The 25,403-nt window shown below is 38.9% G+C and overlaps 1 protein-coding gene and 1 long non-coding RNA gene across 2 annotated transcripts in view; one reads left to right on the top strand and one right to left on the bottom strand.

The window, feature by feature from the left end:
* Nucleotides 1-23,688, top strand: part of LOC106937332 (uncharacterized) — a 27,002-nt gene extending 3,314 nt beyond the window's left edge. Inside the window, exons 2-5 of the long non-coding RNA XR_001422365.1 lie at nucleotides 5,781-5,879; nucleotides 11,753-11,758; nucleotides 21,890-21,892; nucleotides 23,677-23,688. This is a non-coding gene — a long non-coding RNA (uncharacterized LOC106937332). The remainder of the gene's footprint in view (nucleotides 1-5,780; nucleotides 5,880-11,752; nucleotides 11,759-21,889; nucleotides 21,893-23,676) is intronic.
* Nucleotides 1-23,812, bottom strand: part of ngfrb (nerve growth factor receptor b) — a 46,127-nt gene extending 22,315 nt beyond the window's left edge. Inside the window, exons 1-3 of the mRNA XM_015018766.1 lie at nucleotides 23,431-23,812; nucleotides 16,647-16,788; nucleotides 6,390-6,749 (exon numbers count right to left, since the gene is read on the bottom strand). Of these exons, the coding sequence (XP_014874252.1) occupies nucleotides 6,390-6,749; nucleotides 16,647-16,788; nucleotides 23,431-23,484 (556 nt within the window). The 5' untranslated portion in view covers nucleotides 23,485-23,812. The remainder of the gene's footprint in view (nucleotides 1-6,389; nucleotides 6,750-16,646; nucleotides 16,789-23,430) is intronic.
* Between the last annotated feature and the right edge of the window lie 1,591 nt (nucleotides 23,813-25,403).

The raw sequence follows: 25,403 nt of genomic DNA, 5'->3' as shown, positions 1-25,403 counted from the left end.
AATACTTAAGTATTTTTAAAAGCCAGTACTTTTTTACTTTTACTTAAGTAAATTTTTTGAGTACTTTCTCCACCACTGCAGGGAGGTTAGCCAAAACCTCAGCCTGATAAGAACGGGCAGCACCTACTTTGTCAAACTCAAACACAACTCATTCATCTTTAATAATGGCAATAAAAGGGCCTTGGAACGCCGAGCTAGCATGGCTCTCCACCCCTATTAATTATGTATTTTGAAATAATCTCTGTGGAATTAATGTGCATTACTTCAAATCAGCTCTCGTTTCCACCTACATGATTGTTCTTAGATCAGGCCAACACTTAACTTATCGAAACCTGGGGCGCCTGCAGGATATTATCGGAGGGTGCGCACAAAACTATCATTGCACCTAATCCTCATGAATGCTGTCGCAACGTGATGCGATGGCAGAGAAATAGCAGATCTGATCCACACAAGGCCCAATGAGTCCAAATGCAGCACACATGCCACACTTAAGCCTGCATAGCCTACTTTTTTTTTTGATAAATTACACTAAATAATAAAGACAGATCCACGGGAGGAGGAGGATGATTCCCAGGATCAGGTGGTGTGTCTGAGACTTCCAGAAGAGGACGAGGTGAAGCGATAATGTTTGCTTAATTTCTACTCTTTTTGACCAACGTTTTGAATGGATTTAACAGTTTCACTCTCCCACTATAGCGTGGCACAGGTGAAGTGCGCGGCAGGTGTCATGGTCTGCAGGGGCGTAACTACATATTATTCAGGTGGATGCGAAAACATAAATCGCTCCCCCCCCCCCCGCAAAAGAAGGTACGCAAGGGTGAAGGAGCGTAGAAAACATAAGGTTGCTCTATCCGTATGAGCGACCGTATGTTTACCACCCCCGAGACGAAGACACGTGAAAGGTAAAACTCGTTACATTTACATTTACATGTGCGCGAGGTGAAGGAACGTAAGGGCGTGGTGAAGTGTATGTGAAGGCATCATCGGGGCGCCGCCCCCTCCAGACGGGGTTTTGACGCCCCCTCTGGTGCAGCGCCCCTATGCGTTGCATGCGCTGCATACCCACTTTTTGCGCCATTGATGGTCTGTCAGTGGCGAAATGATGGGATGCTTCAAAAATAAACGCAGGCGGACTGCGCACAGGATAAAAAGTTCAGGCAGGGTTCACTCAACCCTTCTTAAAACTGCGTGAGGGTTTAATGTCCACTTCTTCATTTTTAGCTAGCTTCACTGCATGATCACATTCAGCTTACAGAAAGAGTGCCAAGCCGCCAAATACACAAAGTATTACAATAACAGTATCTATTACAATAAGGTTTATGATGGACATATGCCTGTGTAGATGTGGGCTACCTACACAATATTTTGACACAAAAGATCATTTTTCTTTTATTCCAACATCTTGTGAATAGCACAGGGGGAATACAATATAAAGTACAATAACTATAATATTTTAAAACTCTAAGGTACGCACAGCTGCAGGCGCCACTGTCCCACTGTCTGTGTAGCTGGATGGTTTGCAGGTCTACCAGTATGAACATGGCCAAGTTGATGCAACAGAAGTGTCCTAGTGTTACTGATTTTATAGGATTTAGACATTTCTGAGATGGGGGCAATAAGTCTCGTGTTGCCCCCATCTTGACATGATGCTAATCATCTTAAGTTTCCACTGTTGCAAAACAAAATGTTGCTACATTAACCAAGAACAGGTCTCATGTTTTTAACAACCACAACCCTCCAAACAAACAGTTGTAAAGGTGAAGGTCTCCAAAATTAGGTTTAAAGTGATCTCTTGTGTTTTGTATTTTCTTCACACACAGTGCTATTTTGTTGGAACTTTTTACCAATTCAAATTAAAAACTGAAACCGATTGCTTTCGTTGTCGTAAATATTTCATGTTAACTGGAACTAAGTGTGAATGTAAGTTGACAGACAGATTGAACTGAGTTTATTTAATTGCATTTTTCATTTTCCAGTCTGTCCTCTACAAGGACTTGAGATTACATTGTTTTAAATTAGTTCAGTGTAAATAAACTTGAAACATAAATTAACTGCAATGTGGAGCCGTTAATTTGGGGAGGTTGCGGAGGTCCACTTGGAGTCATGATACCAATACCAAAAAATGACTATGAGAAATCACTTGCATTTTAGAAATATAGTTAAAAAAAAAAAAACAAGATCTTAAAGTGAATAAAAGTAACATGTTGGCTAATATACTGTTTGTTGATGCAGATTGTGCAGCTTTTTAACTGACAGTAGAAATGCTTGAATGTTCAACCAAAATTCGGGGTCATGACCCTTTCATATTTTTATTTTGTGGATAAGAAGCTGGAAAGTTTGGAAACTGCTCCTCTGGAGTACATAGATCCTGTAATGCTATAGAGAAATCTCTAAGAATAATACTGCAGAAAAAACACATTATTTTATACTTAAAAAATTAACTGCCTCACTTTTTTTGCTAGATGCTTTGACTAATTATCTTATAAACATCGATCAGAGTCGCAGTTGTGAATATATCGAGTTATTTGTGCTCTATTACTTTAATTGTTACCCATTTACCCTCATTTTCACTGTTGCTGATTTGATGTTTTGACCCCTGAACGGATTATATACCGTGTTGTTCAGCTCTGGTGGGAGCTCACTCTGCCTGATAATCCCTCTTAAAATACAAGCCTCCCATGATCTTCAACCTTTGACCTTGCTCTGTGGCCTACAGAGGAGTGGAAGCCATATCACACTTCTTAAGATAACCATCTTGCTGTCAAAGTGTCAACTCTGGAGGCCAGCCTGTAAAGGCCTGCTCAGTATTGTAGAGGAAGATGAAGACAGAGGATTTTTTGTGAGTGTGACTCAAAACATGAACTATCCCACCGGAGGAGTTGGAGGAAATTGGGTGTATTTCCCACCAAATAGCACAAATCTTAAATTATCACAGGGGAAAATTTGCCCTTGACGCTAAATTTAAGCATAATCAAAACAGAGAAGCAGGATATCTAGCTTTCTCTCAAAGGATAATCTGATTAATAATGATGTTCTGTTCTTTCCACCTACAGCTAAACTATGTCTCTAGTATCTCAAGTTACAGCTTGCCCTGTTACCTTCCTGGCTGTGTTTAGCCTTCAGGCCTGCTTCGCCTGACTCTACAACATTAATGGATATGGACATCTGGCAGCGCCACAGATTCGTCAGCGCCGATAACGCGTGTTCTTCCCTAAAAAGATTGAATTAGAAATAAAAGGCACATGATTGGGTTAGAGGGAGGAGTAGGATATGACAATAAAGCTCATAGGCAGTGGGCTGTAAGACATCATGCTTACAATCACAGTTAATTCCCATTCATCATGATCTGGAGTTGCTCTGTTATCAGAAGGGATGTATTACCGTTGGAGTTCTGGCTTCTTGTGTCTTGATCTTGGCTGCATCATTCAGCCAAACGCGCTTCCCACTCAGAGCCGGTATTAAGCCGTTAAAGCGTTGTTGCTAATAGTAGCAGGGCACTTGGTGGAAGACATCAATACGCGTTTTTCCACTTTTGCTTGTCGAATAACCTAATCCATCTGCGGTCTATTTCCCAAGCTCCTTTTAAAGCCAGGAAGACGACAAACAATTTATTACCGTTGCACTCACTCAGATTTTACAGTTTAATCACAAGTAAAGGATGTGAATTATATCAAATTTGTTATACAATGAGGCAAATTACTTAAAAATTATTTCTCTCTTGAAAGTTTTCTACTTTTTGACACTTAAATTTATATTTTTTAAACTGCTAAATTAGTCATTTTATTGTTGGTTTCACAAAACAAGAAACAACATGGTGCTAAACTTAGCTGTTCAGAGTGTGGCTTAGTGCCATTTCACTGTTTTTCTCTTCTCCATTTCAAAATCTTTAACTACAAACTTTAATTACAAACTTTTACAGTAACTCTTCTATTTGTACATATTGTACAAATGGTACACCTTGCACCAGTAGTACCAATTCAGCTTAAAGACCACAAGTTCAACCTGAATTGCAAGTCGTCTAAAGCCTAAAAACTGCAATATTTATGTTTTATTTTATTCTTAAGTGAGCAGCTAGTTAACAAAACCAAAATTCTGATGGATAAAATGTTGAAAATCAAGATAATTGATAGTTAAATATAAAGTTATATAAAAAAATTCAAAAAATTAAAATAAATAAAAACACTACAGGTTTAGAATATAGCAGAATAAAAATACGTAAAATCAAATTTTTATCAAACCTGGAAAACTGTCAAATAAAAATAAACACTTTCCAAAATTGCATAGGAACCTTGGAAATTATTTCACATTTCTGCGCAGCATCTCAGCTTGGTTTAATAATTACTGTCACCTTTATGGAGCCTAATTGGGTAAAACAGGCTGAACCCAAGATCTTAAGTCCTAGGAAGTACAAAAGTCAAAACAAAAGCTTTGCATCAACGATTTACAAAAACAGTATTATGACTTTTTTTAAAAATGGTTAAAATTATGAAGCGTACCCTGAATTAAAGACAGCATCTACGTGCATCCCCAAAGCTCTTCACTGGCCACACAAGTTCATCAGAGTTGAACAACAGACTGCCTTCAGCTGGTAACTCTGTGATCACATCGTTCAGAGCGCTTGCATGGCTAATCAACAGACTCCTTATTGTCAGTTCACAAAAGCGTTGATTTAATCTGGGAGGCATCAGATCATCGGAATGAGAAGTGACTGCGGTCTGTAGGAATTTGTGATTTGGAGCATGATACCCACAGGGTCCAATGATATTAAAAAAAGAAGAAAAATTCGAAGCCCTGTTTACAGATATGACCCTGACGAAATCCAAAATATATATATAAAAAAAAGACTGTAGCCCTTGTTCCTAGAGAGGGGATGAGTCCAAGAAGACAACGAGACAGGCTTGAGCATGGCATTTAGGCCAACAACGCAGACAGTGTTGCACTGAGATGAGCTGATAATGCGGCTGATGAATTATCTGTCCAGTCACTGAACTGTCCGCTCAGCAAATATGCACTCAGTTATATTCCATTGACTTCAGCGTGACCCTGGCCAGTGAACCCAGTAAATCAACTTCACTCTGCACAAAAGTTTGATTAACGTGCCTACTGGTCAGACAGAACAACTCCATATGAATTAGTTTATAAGCTAACATTAAAAAACAATCCACTGCAATATTTCAACAGAACTGTCCGACTTGGCCGTTTCGTGTTTTTAGAGATGCCCATTGGATCAGGCTCTCTATGGTATTTTAAATTATCTAAGCCAATGATTTGTGCAGCTACAAACTTTAGCAGAAGTAAATCGACATGAAAAATAAGTAAGGGAATTAATCTCGTCATCTGCATAAGCGGATATATACTGAAATTAGATTTCGACAGATAAAATACCAAGTTGGGTGTTACGTCGTAAAGAAAAAACGTGTTTTATTACTAATAAGAAAAGGTAACTGAGCAGCAATAAGGCAAATAGATATTTGCATGTGAACTGGTGAAAATGTTTGGTTCTCCCACAGAAAATGATTTGGAACCAAAGTGTTGCAGTTTTTTAATCAATACACTGGACATCTTCCAGTGTATTTTTACTTTGAAAGATTTTACTCTGACCCCCCGGAAAGGTTTCTGTAGTGACCATTCATTTCGATACCTGAACCCCATATTTTCTGTGAATGAAGAACACATTGGTAGAATTATTAATCTTGACGATTTTTCCTTTTTAATCGTTGCTCCTCAGTGGGTAGAGTTGTGTTTTGTTGTGCAACTCACCTCAGTGCAAAGGCCTTTAGTCTTTGTTCACACTGCAGGCTGAAGTGACCCAAATCCGATGTTTTTCTGCCTTAATGCGACCTGCATCTGATCTTTTCATGACAGTCTGAACACCACAAGTTGTTTTTTTATCTTTTTAAAGTGCGACACAGGCCACTTGGATATCCGATATCTGATCTTTTCAAATGTGACCTGAATCTGAACAGCCAGGTCTTGATACTCGACAAACGTCACTATTCTGCACCCTGATACGTGTAAGCGAGAAGATAAACAACAACCAGTTATAAGTATATAAGTTGCCTCTGTCTCTGGTTGGATAACAACTTCAAAACCGTAAGCTAAGCTCCACCGTTAGCATCCATGTTTACTTCCGCAAACACTGAGCACTTCTTCTTCTTTATAGCGGTTGGTAAAACACTGAGGACGCTCTCTACTGACGTCATTGCGCCCTCTACTGTGCATACGGGACGCTTTCAGGTCATTTGCAGTTCACATATATTTGGAAAAATCCTATTTCACAAAACTAATCGGATTTGGGTCACTTCAGGCTGTAGTGTGAACGTAGCCTTAGATGGTCAACAGTATATTCAAATAATTTATTGTAGAAAAAATGAATATAATTGACTTACATCGGCAAATGGTGTCGTTGACAGGACTGCAGTCCTGCAGCACCTCATCATCCTCGTCACACGTTGTGCAGGGGATGCAGGGGTCCCTGAAATTGTCCTGGTCCGAGAAAGTGTCGCCGTCGCACTGCTCACACATCGTGTCATGATCCGACTCGCAGCTGTACAGCATGCCGTGGCCTTCGGGACATTTGGTGCAGGCTTCACACCGATCACTGATTTTGTTGTGGTAGTAGCCGTAGTTGCATGTGCAGATGGCGTCGTTGGTGTCGGTGCAGGGCGTGCTCATGCGGAGCAGCCCTGTGCATTTTGTACAAGGCTGACATTTCTCTGTGTGGCTGAAGTTTTCTGAGAAGGTCTCACCTGGAAGAAGAATGGCAGGAGGAAAGATCACCTTTTTGGTTTTATGTCAGTATACGCATAACAGTTTTGGGAACACATTTAAGAAAAAGGTTTGAACAGCTTAAGCAGTTCATTATATTTGACATTCGTGACTGTATAGGAAATAGACTAGGGTATATTTGCTAATTTATTGTGAGGGAATGCAATACTTTTGTTTTGACTTTGTACAAGGCAAACCGATTCTGTTTATATGCAGAAATATGTAATCAAATGAATCAATAATAAAGACAGAATCAAATTTAGTTGGTTCCATTTTGACTGTGGTTGTAATAAAATTCATGCAAGTTCAAAACTTGCTGATACTTTTGAGTCCCCAGCACACATTTGCCTTCATTTAATAAACCCAAAACTGTTTCTGTATAAACTTCTCCGCCTGTACAGGAAAATATTTCTTTCATACTAAAAGTGAGCAGCAATATTTTCATATTTTCATAAATGTTTTTTTTTGTTTGTTTGTTTTTTTTGGGGTTTTTTTTTGAGAATGATAATGACATCAATAATATGTTTTGAACACCTGCCAGAAATCCTCGGACAGACATATCTGCAAAGGTTACAATCGATACTTCATGGTTTATGGAATTCTATTTCAGCTGGATAGAGAACTGGGAAATGCACTAAATTATGCAACAGACCCATTTGTAAAAGCAGCGAGTGTGTTTGCGTGTGTCCATACGTGTGTGTGTGTGTAAGTCTAAACAGCAAAAGAAATGAAATTATAAGAGAGATCGCAAGGCAAATATAACTTCGCAATCTCTGTCTTCAAGACACACAAACGGATTTGATTTGTTCATTTATTTATTTGTTAATACAGTGTTGCATCATCTATTGTTTGGTAATTTAACTTTTCTATATCAAATATGATGTTGAGTTTTACATCTTATTTGCACAGGATCAGTAACTGACAGAAATACTCAAGGACGACGTGTCTGCACTGACTGAGCTACTCAATAAATCAAGTGTTATTTGCAACCCTAGAAGTTGAATTAAAAACGTTATTTTCACTTTTCTTAATTCTGCTACAGCTGTGGTTCATGTAAAACATCTGGACTCAATCAAAACACAAATTTCTGGGACGACCCGTGTTGTAGAGTTTGTCTAGGGTTGATTCTGATTCTTGAGACGTTTGCTGCATGTCTGCCTCTCCTCTAATGACCATTTCCTGTCTGGTAGCTGTCAATGACCAACATGTTACCAACATGCTACCTTCCAACATCCAAGAGAGAGTTGATAAAGGGGCAGAGAAATCCTCTATCCAGGGAATAAAACTGTGGAATGGTCTGGAGAGTTATACTAAAAATGCCAGATATATTGTGTGTATTTGTGTTGTTTTCAAGTGCACTTGAGTTTAAATTTAAATAATTTAAGGACGCATAAAAAACCAGGACCCATATTCTACGGCGCCCCCTAGAGGGCATGGGGAAAATTTTTCTTTTGGATTCTATTTTCTATACAGTCACAAATTCCAATTTAAAATGGACATTTACACATATATACAGATATTTAAAGAGCCTCAATGAAAATGTGTTTGTATTCTCTTAACTCATTGGTGCAAAACACTGACTAAAAATCAACTTATTCACTGCATGTCTGTGTAAAGTTGAGCTGGAACTGCACATGAAAAAGGCCCTTTATTAGCCATTCAGACCAACAAACCAAACTGGTAATAAAGTCATCACAAGGCAATGACTTCATTAACCTGTGAAAATAATTCAGAAGTAGTCCAAATACTTTGGATGTATTTTTTTCTTTACTTTTTAAAGAAAGTCCCTGTTTATATCTTATAAGGGATGGAAAAAAATGGAAAGTCCATATTTGGCCTGTTTTGATTTTGCACACAGGTTTGTGGTGCAAAACTTCAGATATCTCACAAACGAGATATAAACAATATGGAAACCTTATAGCAAAAAGTGCCGGGGCCACCGTAAGAAAGACGTTCAGTATTTAGTTATGCCGCATGAACTGATCAGTACATTATTGTGAGGGAACGCAAAATAAAAAAAATCCTCCATGTCCCCTAGGGGCCTCCGTAGTACTCTGAAAGATTTTCGGTGTTTTCTCTCAGAGTTCTTATATTAACCTAAATTTTCCTCGCAAGGAGCTTAAAAGTGATTCCATCAGCTGCTGACATCGAGTCTGATTGAGTATTTTGTCTAATTTTTATGTTATTTTTATGTTTTTTATGTTTATGTTTTTATGTTGTGATGCTGCAGTTCAGGGACTGTGATCAATTTTTCTTCTACTTCTTGTTGTTTGTTGGTAAACAACTTAATGGAGGATTACTGATTACTGCCACCTACTGGTAAGGAGTGTAAACCGAATCCAAGAAAACTCAAAACAAGAAGACTTCATATCCTATTGCACTGTATTAAGAGAGAATATGGTCGGGTTGTTTTTACTTTCTGAGAATAAATCAATAAGTTCTAGTTATGACCGTCATTGGATGATTCATGAAACAAAGTAAGACACAAAATAACAGAAATCCACTCCTCCCACAAAACAGTAGAGAAAAATTAAGCTACTCTGTATTAGAAAAGAGCTTCAACATGTTTGGTGTAATTGTGTTTTGTCATGGCTTCCAGCCATTTTAGTACGTCATCTATTTAACATGAACCATTAACTATTATTAATGTGGACACTCAGCTGCTAATTCACAGAGATTGCCTGCTTGTTTGATCTTGTTTGATGTAAAATGTGGGAGTAAACGACGTGAAAACCAATCAGGAGAATCTATTTTACAGATAATATCTCTCCTTCCTGTCGGTCTTTTTTTCCCACTATCTTCCCTGCGTAACACAATAAAACCAACCTAAATACTCCTATAATTTTGTCGCGTAGAAAAGTGCTTCTCATACAACTTATTAAGCTTTTAAAGTTTCTATCAGTCTATTTTCCATACAACATTAATCTAAACAGGAAAGAAATGGCGTTTAGGAGCTTGTGGGAGGTACGTATCAAGTTCTCAGCCTGCATTGTATTTGCCCACCAACAACGCCAAATGCTCTGATGCCACAGAGATTAAAACAGATGAGAAGAGATAGACCCTGAGGCAGAGAGACAAAAGAAATCAGAGACATCTGAGCAGCAGACCAATCTCGGTTCGCTGTGTTTTTAATTGATGGTGTCAAATGTGGGTCCCTCGCATTTTTGCTTAATTGTCTTTTTTCAGAGCTAGAAACCATCAAGGCCTCATTGGTGTCCAGTCATGTATTGCAATCCCCCCCATTATCTGCTCTGCTCAAACAGACGCACACACTCAGACTACTCTGACTGTCCCCCATGAGGGCTCTTGGAGCCATTATCATAATGCCATGCATCAATAATGCAAGTCAATACATTAATAACAGTGGCTGCAGCTTGGAGAGAGAGAGAGAGAGAGAGAGAGAGAGAAATGGGAGAAGGGGGAGAGAAGCAGACTGAGTTCTCCTTCTGAAGGACAAGATGTCAGTTCTGCTGCCACTGGTCAAACATGCCGTCTTTCCGTTTATTTTAACACCCAAATAAGGACTCTAACGTCGCCCACTTTGGCCCATGGTGTGTGTGTGTGTGTGTGTGTGTGTGTGTGCGTGTGTGTGTGTGTGTGCATGATGCCTCGACTCTTGACTAAAAATGTTCCTTTGTCTCCATTCCAACTCCTCTTGTTCTGTTTTATCTCCAGTTATCTGCTCATTCGTCCAAACTCCTCTGGTGTTTTACACTTGGATATCCTTTGCAGCTTTTCAGACAAACTTCTGGTTATTATTTGTTCAAAATGAAGCCTATGTGGAAACTCTAGCTAGAAACTTGTGGCAGAAAATTCTGCATTCTCCAACATATGGGAAATTATAGAGATTGAGTAACAGCTCATTGATTATCATGTACAAAAAAGCCTTTATGAACAAATTCTACACTTGGAATTTTTTTTAATCATTTGTTTATTTAGAAGGTTGAAAGACGTGCAGTTAATAGCCGTTTCTGAATAAATCAGAAATGCCACCATTATTTGAACCAAACTGTATGATAAAGGCAGCTAAAGCAGTTTCTTCTACTTCACAGTGGTCCCTTTCTTTAGGCCACTCTTTAAAATGGGAAAGACAAAAGTATTTGCCATCCAAGGAAGGTAGATATTTTCATAAGGCAGGATTTGTTGGTATCCAAAGTTAAAGGAATTGCAGAAAAAATGTGACTGTGACGAACAAGACAGGACCCCGGGTAGTGGCTAAAATCCGCATTTACTTGTCACTCCCACTAAAATCGCTTAAAACTGCCTATTTAATAGTTCAAGCACAAAATATGTCTTAATATGCATTAATGTAATGTGGAAACTGAATTGGCAGAACTTCCTCCATAGTCTTTCTTATCTCTGCTGTTGCAGCCAACTGGGTTGGCTGGTTTACAGCGTACAAAGCAGCATTGAGCTGACCTTTTGCTGCTTTTTCTTTTTAAAATTTTAGATGCGCTCTACAATACAAATCTGCAAATAGGCAAATTATCCAAGAACAGGCGGTTGTCTGCAACCATGCACAATGAGGATTGAGGTGTGGGAGTCAAAGAAGAAGAGAGAAAACATCCAGTGGTCATTGCTGGAGAAGTAGGAGATGCATTTTAAGGTTGACAATTTTGCATGAAAGCAGCACCGTTAGCTTGTTGCATTCACACCAGTTGTTTGCAAGAAAAAAAAAAGTATATCATGTCCTACCATCCCAAAATAAATGTACAGAGTTTCCTCCATTCTACAGAGCAGTAAAGCCTTTAATAAACCATCTCAGAAATTAGTTTTTTTTCTGAATGTTCGTAACCTGCAGGTCAAGCTAACGAAATAAAACACATAAACTTTAAAAACCGAAGCCACATTTGTGATTAAAAGGCTGAATTGAGTGGACACGTCTGGTGATAAACATCTCCTTTTCTAACGGCTTAAACACACTGATGCTATTTTGACATTGTTATATTTTCAAGGATCAATACTATAGAATGAATTGCCACAGACTGAAGTCCAGTAATTTGTTCTGTCTCTGCGGTGTGTTTTTGCCTTAAATACTCACTGCACAAACCGTTTGCAGTCAATAAATCACAAGTTGAAGACGCAACCCTTGTTTCCTTTTTCACAAGTCAACCGACACAGGATGCTTGATTTACAGGATGGAAGAGCTTCTGGTTGGCTTCAACCCCCTTGTCATATTCATCCTTCTGCAAAACTGCGTCTAAACAGCCTTAAAGTGTTTCTTAAAGGGACGAGGGATTTGACTTTTTCAGCAACAAAAACTCCAAGCAGGTCTAAAGCGATAAAGGACACATTTAACAGAACATAATGGCTGCTGTTTGGAGAAGACACAGAATGATGCAGCATCATGAACTCATACTTTACTCTTTTAAGTTGATCAGAGAGTCTGAGATCTTCTGATTAGCAATGCATGACTTCCTGTTACCGTTGGGTATAAATATGATATGACACAGGCGATCATTTCTCTTAGCCGTAAGCCACTCGGCTAGATGAGGACCAACGTTTATCTTGCTGCCACACAGAGAGGAGGACGGTAAGGAAGATAAATAAATCTCCAAAGCTCACTGGAACTGCAGCACAAACTGCCATCTCTGTAGCAACAATTAGATGTTATTTACATGGCAATCAGTTGTTTAGGAGGGATGCCTGTCCCATCACCACAAAATGTAAACGTGAAGTTTCCCAAATGAAACTGGGACTCCACATGTGGAGAACTTATTACTTTAGATCAACGTTTAGCTTTATACTTACTAATAGACTCAAACATGGAGATTCAACATCTTATATTTTTACCTTTTTGTCTTTCGGTTTTGTTGTTTGTATTTCCTTCTAATTCATGTAAAGCACTTTGAACTGCCTTGTTGCTGAAAAGGTGCGATATAAACATTACCTTACCTAGTGTAAAATATAGCAATGCATGCCATGTTTACTGTTAAAGCTGCAGTTTGTACTTTTTTGTTAAAAATATATGTATGTTTTTACATAGTTGTTAAAGCTGTCACCATGTTGTGGAATAATGTTATGAGGCAGATAGTCTGTGAAAAGATCGATCTGCTTCACCTGAGCTACTAATTCTGAAGAATTCACCGCTCCCGGTCAAAAACAACCAGTCAGAGCCAGGAGGAGAGTCTTAGCGCCGTCAATCAATCCCATGAACGTGCTGCTAAATGTGCTAATGGTGAAGAATAAAGAACCGTTTGTCTGCCATTGTCGGTGGCTGTGCTCACTAGCCTTAGCATTTACGACAGACTCTCCCAGCTGCAGCACAGCGTAGAGCAGGGGGAGCAGAAGGAGGAGGATGAGCAGCGCCACCCAGAGGGTGATTGACAACACTAAGCCCTTCCTCCAGACTCTGATTGGTTGTTTCTCGTTAGCACTGGGAGAAGATGGAGCTCAATTTTTTTACAGATTATCTTGTCTCATGTTACACTGTCATGACATAGTGACAATTTTAAAGAATATTTGCTTTTTTTCATAAAAGTTACATTCTGAAGCTTTAAATGTTGTGAAACATGTAATTTCTGAAAAATTAGTTGCAGCCACTAATATTACCTCTTGAAATAACAAACCAGTGCAAAGATATGCTAATGTCCAGAATGCTAATATTAGCATTTGACCTCATGCTAACATCACCTGGACATTAGCTCCAAATTTTTATTTTTTTCTCAATGTTTACTCGTATCAGCAACCTAAATGTATTCTCTGAAAGATTAGCCCAATCTTTACAACTATTTCCCAAATATGCTAGTATTTACAGGAAGAACAGCTAATCGTTTTAACATTTTAACCTTGACAGTCATGAAAATGTTGCTTTTTAACAGCTTAGTCATTGTTTCAGAAGCAGGTACTTAAAAAGCTCTGCAGCTGAAAGGTCAGAGTTTAACGCCTTTCAGCCAGGGCGAAATAAATAGTTTACATGCTTGTGCTAAACATTATATCAGTCCATCTTAATTTGTAGCTGTGTGATAAAATCTGACAGAGAGCCATCTGTGTTTCTCCATGTCCATGATTAAATGCACATGGCTTGTCATGGTGCGTTTGCTCATGTCTGAGCAGAAAAAGGAGTGTGACTGGTATTTATCGCCTCTAAAACCTTCCATGTTGTACAAGAGAAAGACAAAACATCCGAGAATGTCTCCGAGAAAGGAGGACACGTTAACCCCAAACTGCACAAGGAGAAAATTGGGGGTTTGACTCTTGATTTGAGGTGCAGTATCAAGCCATCCAAAGACGTTTTACAGACACTGTAATAACTTTTCCATCTCCGTGACTTCTCTCATGACCTTCATTTGAATCCTTCGCTTATGGTTTACAATGTTTCACTGACCCAAAGAGGTTGACGTCTACTTCCTGGGCAGGATGAGGGAGAGTTGGGGAATTCATACGTGGAAAATCTCTGGGAACGCTGGCAGAGGACCAACTCCGTCCTCCGCCGAGGACACGGTAACCTCTGACCTCGTGTAATGGTTACTCTCAAGCATAAATTCACCTCAAAGAGCCAATCCTTAAAAATATGCAGACTTCTTCAGCCACCGGTTGTGCTTGTCCCATTTGAATTTACAATGCATACCGCTTTAATTATAGTTCAATAACGTATCCGATGCTTTAAGTGTCTCCCTCTGGAGATCCGTTCAGCTGCATCTGGAGCGGATCCCACTCTTTTATCCTCTTTACGCTACTGTCCTCATGTCTATCCATCATCCAGAGCTTCTCTCCCTACATGGCGAAGGCCAGGATGAGGGCAGCTGTGCAGGAAGACACTCTGCTGCACAGCTCTGATTCTTCTTTTGCACTTTCATGTGAATGAAAGAAGATGCTTGCGAATGATAATTTATGCTTTTTGTCGCTGTAATTGTTGAGGAAACACAGATATTGCACAGAGTTTAGGACAAACACTGCAAAAACACCAAATATTACCAAATATTTTTGGTCTAGTTTCTAGTGCAAATATCTTAATGCACTTAAAATAAGACAAAAACTAACGTAAACTTTTTAGCAAGATATAAGAGCTGAGAAGAAACTGAAGCCTGTAATGGATTTTCCTCAGACCTAAAATGTACCTAAAGTGTTCATTGACTGCATAATAAGGATAAAACTGAATTTGTGTGGTTTGGTTTCTTTTACTATGAAAACAAAGTTTTAAGAGCCGTACATTAAAAATAAGGGTTGAATATTATTTCTAAGTATGTGTCTTTAAAAATAAATCCAACCTCAGAAGTTATAAACAAATTGGCAAAAACTAGTAAAAGACACATGTTAGGACATGTGATAAGCATGTTGTTCTTTAATGTTTGATAACTTTTACATGAGTAAAAAGATTTTTTCTTTTAAAACTGATCATGTTTACAATCATTCTGATTGAAACGATGGAAAAATCCTGAAATATACATATATAAGTTTGTTTATTTCTTAAGAAATGTTTTTCAGTCTTGACATGAATTTTGTCTATTATAAGTTTCATAAAAATTGTGCTTTGACCGTAAATGTTTTTATACACCTGTCATCCTGTGTATGACCTTCAACATGAGGTCATAAACGCAGCATTTTAGATTCGGGCACAAATAAAGTGTCGTGAGGCGGTGTGTTGGTGAGAACGAACGCCGAGACCCAGATAATGATGATGATGAAGATGATTTAATGATGGAAGCTCAAACAGTCCAACACAGGCGGCACGGCAGAGAGTTAGCACACAGCTAATTACCGCTAGCAACTGGTATACAGAGGACTGAAAAACGAGCGCTAACGCTAACCAGGACTTAGCAGTTCAACTGGAGAGCTTAGACATGCGACAAGAACTGTCATAAGACGAGGACCCGACAAGGAACAGGTGGGTTTAAATACACAAGGAGGATAATCAGGAAAACTAGACACAGCTGGGATCAACCAAGAGGGAGGACAGGGCATCAGAGACTCACGGGGAACAAGGACACAGAAAAAAACAAGAAATAAATACACAAAAACACAGATCGTCACATAAAGTCTGAATTGTGGCTTTGAGCCGTTAAACAACTTTTTGTTTTTTAGAAAAACTCATTCTGATTGTTAGAAGGAATTCACAATTAGGCCTGTCACAATAAACAATAAATCAATTAATCATATGACAAATTAAAACAAGATCAATCATTTCCATTTGCATGATTCAGTTTACAGAGACGTCATAATTCATTTTGTTTGTAGTTTTATTTATTTATTTAGGAAATTTAACGTCTTCCAGTTCTAGTGTCAAATGTTCATTATAATTTAAAGTTTACTGATCTCTCAGAGGGCTGCACAGTGGTACAGTGGCAGAGCTGTTGGCTTGCAGCAAGAAGGTTCTGGGTTCAATTCCCAGATCCAGTCTTTCTGCATGGAGTTTGCATGTTCTCCCTGTGCATGTGTGGGTTTTCTTCAGGTACTCCGGTTTCCTCCCACATTCCAAAAACATGACTGTCAGGTTAATTGGCCTCTCCAAATTGCCCCCAGGTGTGAGTGTGTGTGCATGGTTGTCTGTATTGCCCTGTGACAGACTGGCGACCTGTCCAGGGTGATCCCACCTCTCACCTGGAACAATAGCTGGAGAGGCACCAGCACCCCTCCCAACCCCACCAAGGAACAAGGGTGTAAAGAAAATGGATGGATGATCTCTCAGAATATGTTCTTAAGCATTATATTACTTGAAAATGGCCTCAAAGCAACAATTTTATCGCAATAAGATCTGGAATAATTTATCGTCCAGCAAAATCAGGGTTATAAATATGCAGATTTATCAGTTGGCAACTAATCTAAGGTTGAAAAATGGTGTATCTTATCCCAATCTTCTCTGTTCCTCTGCTCTTACTGCAGGCAGTGTAATCAAACACAGAACTTGGCGGAGAAGATGATGTTTCTTTGGTACTCACTGTCAAGACACGGCGCACACTCGGTCTGCTTGGCACCGCAGGGCGTGACGACGCCCTCGCCGGGTGGACACTGCTTGCAGCATTCTCCGCTGGTCGTGTTCTGGCCTGACGGACAGCTGCGCAGAGAGGCCACGGCTCCGGCCTGCGGATCGAGAGAAAGGTCGAGCAAATGAGCGCTCTCTTCCCTTTAGCTGTGCACGTAAACGCTTATCGGTTTAAAAAGTTCATGCATTTGTTTCCAAAGTGCAAAGGTTTGTGTTGCTCTATCAAAAGAAAGTGCAATTATTGTGCAAATTAAAATGTTTTTCCAATATTTTGGGGCATATGTGTTAAACTCAAGGCCAAATCCAGTCCTCTCGATTCTAAACACTAAGTGTGCTTAAATATTATGTTATCAATCGAATCAATGCAGTTTTTATCTCTTTACTGACAAATTATATCAATCAAATTTGTCTTGTTTGTCTTGCTAAATTGTCTTGTAACAAGTAAATATATATGCCAGTGAAACTAGGACTTTTTCAGCAATATTAAGGAATTATTTAGTTAAAACAAGCTCCAACATCTTGCTGATTAGTTACTTGTAAGTTAGTTTTCTCTTAATTCAAATTTACTAAGATATTTGCACTGAAAATGAGAGTAAAAATACTTGGCAAGGGAAAGCAGAAACAATAAACAATGCTCTTTCTCTCTCTCTCTTTTCATTCCATTTCTTTCTCTCTAACAAACTTATTTTTGGGATTTCCTTTGATAAATTTAGGATCTGAAGAGATATTAGTCCTTATGCAGTTGGATCCGGGCTTGGAAAGCAAACATACACAAAAAAAACCTGGAAAACTTTCCGCTTCTTTCTCAGTTTCCCATGATCTTGTGAAAAGCAAGACTGTTTATCTTCATCTGGCTTCTAAACAAAGTTGAGACAATCAGGAAAAGAAAACCACACTGCAGTTGGAAAGGTTACAGCCTCAAGGCAAACAATGTTTTATAGCAAAATCGTGATAAAAATGTATCAGCAGGCATATTTTACGGGTTAGTGCATACATTTTTTCGAGTGCTTTCCTTCTTGAAGTAGGAATTTAATCTGTTGAGTCTTTATGTTATTGCAAGTGTCAGCTCTTAAAGGGTTAATGACCCACCAGCCCTCTGGCTGGCTCTGAGTTTGAATATTTACACGTGTAAGTGAGAAGCTGCAATGAAGGAACACAACACATCCATGCAAAGTGAAGTCACTCTGCTTTCTTCACAGACAGAAAGAGAAGTTTGTGCACAAAGCCATGAGAACACTTTGCTCCAACCGTGAAATTTCCACGTTTATGTAAAAAGTTAATCTGTGATCTTTAAAAAATGAAAGCATTTCTCACACCACCTCTCTGTTTTTAATCTTTCATCCAGCGAACGCCTTTATCATTTTGTAAAACCTGATAAGAGCGGTGATAAGTTTGAAAATAAGGAGTGTCCAAACTTTTCTTTTTTTAAAAAAAAAAAAAAAGAGCCTAAATACAAGCAAAAACAGGAGTTAATGATTTAGTTGTTCTTTTCTCCTGTTGGAGGACACGAGTGTTAGTCCACCCAAAACGCTGTAAGGATTTTGCACATCGTCTGTATTAAGAGACAAGTTTTGGACACTCCTGCTCTACTTCAGCGTTTATCAGCATCAGCTTCCCAAAGTGTCTCCATAAATCAGCAGAAACGGTTTTTAAGCAACATGTGATGGTAGTCACTAGTTACATTTGCTCAGTTACATTTTCTTGAGAAACTATTTGAACAAATGTACTTTTAGGAGTATTTTTACTATGCAGTACTTTTTACTTTTGCTTAATTTTATTATGACGTGTTGCTACTCTTACTTGAGTAAAATTCCTGGATTTTCTGCCCATTGAATGAAAAACCAACATGTTTTCACTAAAACCTGACCGGACAGACACCTGCAGTTTCTGTTAAAGTTTATATTGAGAAAAATTTATTTGGAAACATTTTCTTTTGCCTGATTTAGTCACTTTTTGTCCCTAAAATATCAACATTTTTATTTAACTTTATGTTTTGTTTGTCTGATTATGTAATTTTTAAATATTAAATGATTGATCATTTGATCAGTTACTCAGTACTTGAGTAGACTTTTTTACCAAATACGTTTTTACCTCACTTGAGTTATTTCTTGGATTTTACTTTGACTTGAGTAAAAATACTTCGGAGCAGTGCTGCTCCTGCGTGAGTACAGTTCTCTGACCGTGAGCGAGTTGAGCGCCGTAAAGGGATGTGCGCACACATGCAGGCTTTGAGTGAAGGAGGTACGCTCTGTGTAAATTGTCAGGGTTCAGGTGTGTGAGAAATGCAGCTGGCAGGAGAGCGAGGACCGGGCATTCCTTCAGGCTCCTCTGAGTCAGCTGATGAGTTTCTGTGTGAGCGAGAGAGCGAACTCACACACACGGCGCGCCTAACGCGGCTGGTCACGTGATTCACCTTGGACATTCGCTCTCCGACATTCTCCTTCTGGTCAAGAATCTGTCATTGAGTTTGTGGGAATTGATGAAGATCTTTTAACTCTAAAAAAAATCATTTAATTTTTGGCCATATCAAAAATCTGAATGTTCTTAAAGGGCCGGTTTGTCAGAATGTATTGATAAAACATTAAACTGTTAAAATACTAATGAAAAGATCACAGATTTGGTGGTGCTAATTTATAAATATATATAGGAATTTTGATATTTGCACTAATGTATGAGGTTACTCACTGTATCGATCACAGACTATAACTTGACATCAAGTAAGGCTGAGGCAGCAGTCAATTAAAACCAATGTTTTTGACCAATTTTTGAGAAAAAGATGTCAACAAAATCTGAAAAGATGTGGATTTTGAAGATTTGTGAAAAGCTAGAGAGACTTATTGATACAATGTGGAGTCCAGAGGGCCACATAAAAAGTTACAGTGGCCACATTTGGCCCCCGGACCTTGAGTTTGACATGTGTTATGTAGTAAATACAAATTACCATTGAAAAGATTTCTTGTATTTTTGCTTTTTTTGTCAAACAAAATAAATTGAGTTAATACAGAAAAGCCAATAATTTTATTTAATAACGTTTCAGGGTGCAACTTTTATAAAAAATATATTTTTCACCATGTCGAGACAGATAATCTGTGAAAGGGCAACCCAAACCCAACTGGATATGTTGAAAATAAAATTAAGCAATATGAATTAACTGTCTTCTTTTTTCTTTTCTTTTTGTATTACTCACTTGTGCAATTAGGAGATTACTTAAATAGTCTGAAAAGGGTAAATTTCTAGAGTTTTGAGAGTAAATCACAAGAGGGATTATTCACAAATGGAGAAAACCTGGAGCCGTCATGAGTTGGAAGATGTTTGAAGTAGAACCCAAAAGCAGGAGACAGAAGCGGCCAGTGAATATGAAAATTTAATAAAGAATATGAAAAAACAAACTTACGAAAAGCAAAGGGAGCAAAAACACAAAAACCAAAAGTCAATGTAAAAAGATCCGGCAAGGGGAACAGGAGGAAGTGAAGGGAGTAGACATGAGGATCCGGCAAGTAGTGGCTGAGAATGAGAGGCTTAGGGAGCTTAACAAAAGGCCTGGGCTGATGAGCTGATTGATTCCAGATGCAGGAGAGGAAGTGGGACAGGGGAACAGGAAGTAATACCAACACTAAAGGATAACTTAGACTAAAGAAACATGATAAACTAGAACAACAGAAAATAACCAGAAACAAGAAAAAACAAAACTAGAATCACCAAGGAAGAACAGAAGTAGAAAACAAAGCAAAAAGTGACAAAAATCCAAAACTGGAACAGTGCTTAGCCAACCAAAATTACTCAAATAGCGCATCAGTTAATCTTAAAAAAAAAACCCAAGAACATTTAAAGTGACATCACAAATACAAATAAATAAATAAACATTAGACAGTCAAAAACGATGGAGTTGGATGACTAAGCTGCTTGTGGAGCAGAACATCTCTCTGATCTCTACCTTGTATTTCAAATAAATGTTGCACACTCAGTTATTAGGCTGAGGGTGCAATTATTTGATCTCTTAGGGTTAGGTTGGTTTATACAGCCTTTTTACCAGTGATCACACTCCCTCAGGTTAAATCTGCAAGGGGGGTAAAACCTGAACATTGTAATTTTTTATACAGTATTTAGAATCTCAAAGATGCTTCTTGTCTCCCACAAATTGTTCCTCACTTTGCTCAAAACCGCAAGACAAGCTGTGCCTCACTATTACACTCCACAAAAGCAGCTATTAAAATGTAAATCAAGCCCGCCTGCTGCGTACTTCCCCTTTCCTGCCCCCCTAATTTAACGCACACGCCCTTCGACAGACGCACGCCTCCACTCAAACCTCCCATGATCTGAACAAACCCGTTTTAAAATGACACTTGGAGTGAGTCCAGTGTTTGGCATCTGCTTATTTATTTCTCTCTCTCTCTTCGACCCGTTTTTAGCTCCAGGTGTCGGTGCAACAAAACACCGACTCAAACACCTGATTAAAACGCATCAGCTGGCTAGAATCCGATGAATGGTGCAAAGAGATTATTGGAGGGTGGCATTTGAGCACTTGGCGTGTGAAATAGAAAATGAGGATTTCTAACAAGCCTTTTTGGCAAGTTGAAGCTCGACTTTCATGCTTCCATAAGCTGGTTTTAATGTGGAGTCCCTGAAGATGGAACAAAATGTACACTGGTGTGAAGTGAAGGCTGAAATCAGATCTCAACACGGCTTTACTGCTCTAATGGACCTGACTGCTCTGTTCAGGGTTAACCTCAGGACTTGTTATAGACCAACATGTCAAACCTCAATTTAAGAGGCTTTGAAGGCCTTCAAAAGGTAACTTTTTTAGAAAAAAAATGACGCGCTTTTGAGAATACTTATACCATGCTTTACTTTTTACTTTTACTTGGGTAAAATTTCTAGCCATTGAGTGGAAAACAAACATGTTTAAGCTAAAATCTGTTCGTTTCGAAACATTTGTAAGGAAGCAAAAAGATATATTTAAAATGTAGCAGACATCAGTTCAGCAGCTTGGTACAGATTCCTGGTGGTCAAACACTGCTGCGGGACGCCAACCCATTCTTCAAACACATGCAAGTTGATGAAAATTGACATTTATCTACTTTTCACTTCAATTCTGGAGTCATTGTGTGATAAAAACGCTCTGCTGGGCGTTTTTCAGTGAGTGAGTTGCCAGCCCACAGCATCATACTGCCTCCACTAAACGTTCCTGGACACTGATAGATTGTTTTACAAGTTTTTAATGAATGAATTTTCCTAACACTGAAAAAAAGAAAACAGATGACTACCTTAAAAAAAACTGAGTTAATCCAAGTAAATACATTAAGTTTATTAAGTTGTCATGTTCAATAAATGTAAATAAATTAAGCTTGACAAACTAAATTTGATGTAACAAATCAACCCAATTTGTTTTAGTTTGAGCTCCTTTTTTTCAAGCACAATTTAAGAGAAAATCAACAAGTTTTTCAACAACACAGGAAACAATGTTGAAGAAATCAACTAATTAGCCTTTTCTTTAACTGCGTCTAAAACAAATTTAAGGTACAACTAAGAACAAATTAATAGCAAATTAATAATCAGAGTTGTCAACATCCAGCTCCCCTCTGCTGCCATCTTGTCTCATTTATGTTTTTTATGTACATTTTGGCTAGTATATTTTGTAATTGTTATTTTGTTTATATAATTACAAAGTTTTAGTTTTGGTTTTTTTACCATCTGGTGAAAAATAGCCTTCTGGATAACTCTGTAATACTTACAGATTGTAATAAATAAATACATTTAAATGAGTGAATACAAATTTTCTTACTTTTTGTGCCTGCTTAATTTTTTTAAAACACATATTCTAAAATAAATGTTTTATGAAGTTGACTCGAATTTAAAACCAAGCAGAGATCATAGAAAATCAGACAACAAGCAATGCTGAGTCATCACTTCTTAAACAGGGGAAGGAAGAAGCAGAACGAGGGTAAGATGGAGAGGCAGACGATGGGAGAAGACTGAGGAGGAGGAGAAGGAGGAGAAGGAAGAGTGGTCCAGCACCTATCAATATTACATGTGCTGAGCCAGCAGAGGATGCAGAGCCACCAGTGGGAGCGGCTGTCATGTGCTGGTGATGTACCGGGCTCCTAAATCAGGACCCGGACAGACTCTTGCCGTCGGAAACTGAAAAATGTATCCCCTCCTTTAACCTCAAGGTAAATCACAGGTATTATAAACCACAACTGTCAGCTGGGCTTCCTCTTGAATTCCCCTCATGCTTGGAGAGCGTCCTGCTCCTGTTTTGACTCTTGTGTAAGTTTTGATATGAGGTCATGTGACTCTTGACAAACAGAAAAGCTCCTTTTGCAGTCAGTAGACCGTCATGGAGTGGCAGAAAGTGAATGAATCAGGCCTGGTTTCTGTAAATGTGTGGCTGAATCCGCTGTTTTTGTCCTTCTCTCTGCGGGCGCACATGTAACTGAGACGGGTGGAGAGCCGCGGCTCCACGCAGCGGTCGGAGCTATAAAGTGTCAACCTGAATGACTGCTCTGCTGCAGGCATCCGTCCTGCCGGTCCAAGACAGGTGCAAAGGCGGAGAAAGCCAGAAAAATGCAACAATTTGTGACACTTCATCACTAAACTGAGAGATTTTAAAGAAAGGCAGTGATTTTGATCATCTTAGGGGGAAAACTTTTTTTCACAAACATTTATAAAACTTGAATTAAAACAAGTAAAGATTTGAAACATGTTTGACGCACAAAATCTGGACAAAAAGTGTCACTCACCAGTCCAAGTAAGGCTGCTATTAAAACCAATTTCATCCTGTATCTCCTTTGCATATTTCTAGAAGCGTCAGCAATCAGATGCAAGATCGACGGAGGGTGAAGTCTCAGCAGTTTATTGGTGAAGGAATCACGGCTGTCATCGCTGCGCGATTCTTTCTTGGTTTGTTGTCAAAGAGAGGAGGAGGAGGAGAAAAACGCTCCAAATGACAAGTCACTTAAAAAAAAACCCCGACAAAAGTAGCTCAGTTTTTAAAGCGCCCCCTGCGTGTAGCTACAATCCAGTTTGAGGGTCCAGATGACGCGACGGGTGAAGATGACCCATCGGGGGTTGTTCTGGTTCTGTGCGCTTTTCTTCCGCCGGGTTTTGGCTCATGTGGCTGAAGCGCGTCGGCTCCGCTCAGGGAAGCAGTCGTGCCCGTTTCCACGCCCACTCCACGCACACATGCATACAGCGTGTTCTATCTTTAACAACTCCAACCTACAAAAGTGTAGCACCAGGCCTTTAACTACACCTGTTGATTCGTGCATTTTGTTTTAAAGAGAAAACAGTGTTACAAGTAACTTTTTAGGAGCTTGTTTTCATCAATAAGCCGTTAATACTTAAATAAATACTTTAGTTTGACTTTGGTTTCACGCTTTGATTATCTCCCCAGAAGCGCCTCACAATTATTTGCCTTGATTTTGAGTCTGAACTGGTGAACAGAGTCATTTGCTATGGGACTCAGCCGGCCCAAGGCATAAGAGAACCAAACACATCCAATGGTCCCCAGATCTTCAAGGACCTGCCATGAATGCTTCACTTTTAACACAGACCACAGATGTAGAATTGTAACATTTGTTTATTGAGAAAGACAAAGCAATAAAATCTGATTTTAACTGTTTTGGCATATAGATAAAAGTGCAAAGTGCAAAGCTGTTATTGATCCCTCCTGTGTTTTTGTTGTTTTTACTCTTCTTCCCTTCAGCCCATGCTGGTGTCGGCCATCTTTCACTGGATAATGACTCTGTTTTAATCAGTTTCAGCCAATATCTTCATAAAGTTTTTCTTTGGTCTGTTGGTGATGCTCATGTTGCACATGAAAACATACTCCGATGACCGCTGGACGTTCCCAGGCTGTTTATGCTTGAACAGATGAATGTGACATCTTCAGGTACCTGGAAATTGTCCCCAGACGTGTGAAGGTACACAATTCCCTGCCTGTCATCTTTTGTTATTTGATGCTTCCATAATGTCTCAGAAGGAAACTGTTGAAATAAATCCATCTGCAGTTAACTCAAATAATGTGAATGAAAGGGGGAAAGTTAAGTCTGATTTAATGTCAGATAGGACTCTTTTAAAACTGTGTATGTAAATATCTGGTTTCAGCTGAATGTATAATGTTTCCGTTCCTTCAAAGGAAGCAATCAGCCTGTGGTGAAGCTGCGGTTCTAAAGGAGCCCAGGTTGCTGCAACAGCAGCCGTATTGTTGGTTCTGGTCTCTCTCATCTTCCCCCTGATGAACCTCTCTAGAGTCTCTACGGTACATGTGTCAAACTCGAGGCCCGTGGGCCAAATCTGGCCCACCGCAGCTGTTTCTGTGGCCCTCTGGATTCCAGACTAAACACTAAATGTGTTTAAATATTATGTTATCAATCAAATCAATGCAGTTTTTATCTGTTTACTGCCAGATTATGTCAATCAGTCCCTCTCCCTTCCTGAAAATTATTGTGGAAATCAACAAATCCACACACTTTTTTGCACTAATACATAATTGGGAGTTTATTGCAGATTTTTTTTCTCAAAAATTGTCAAAAACTTTCTTACTTGTACTAAGCAGCTGCTTCAGCCTTAATTGATGTCAGATTATAGTCCAGGATCTATACAGCGAGTAAAAAGTTTCCTTTCCTGACATAAATAAACGCAAATATTTTCAAATTAGTACCTCAAGCACTTTTACTGTAAAAATCACAAAAAGAATCACAAAATCCTGGAG

The sequence above is a fragment of the Poecilia latipinna genome, unplaced genomic scaffold, assembly GCF_001443285.1.
Source record: "Poecilia latipinna isolate Pla-1442-1.1 unplaced genomic scaffold, P_latipinna-1.0 Scaffold2319, whole genome shotgun sequence".
NCBI lineage: Eukaryota > Metazoa > Chordata > Actinopteri > Cyprinodontiformes > Poeciliidae > Poecilia > Poecilia latipinna.
This window is presented reverse-complemented; position numbering and strand designations above follow the sequence as displayed.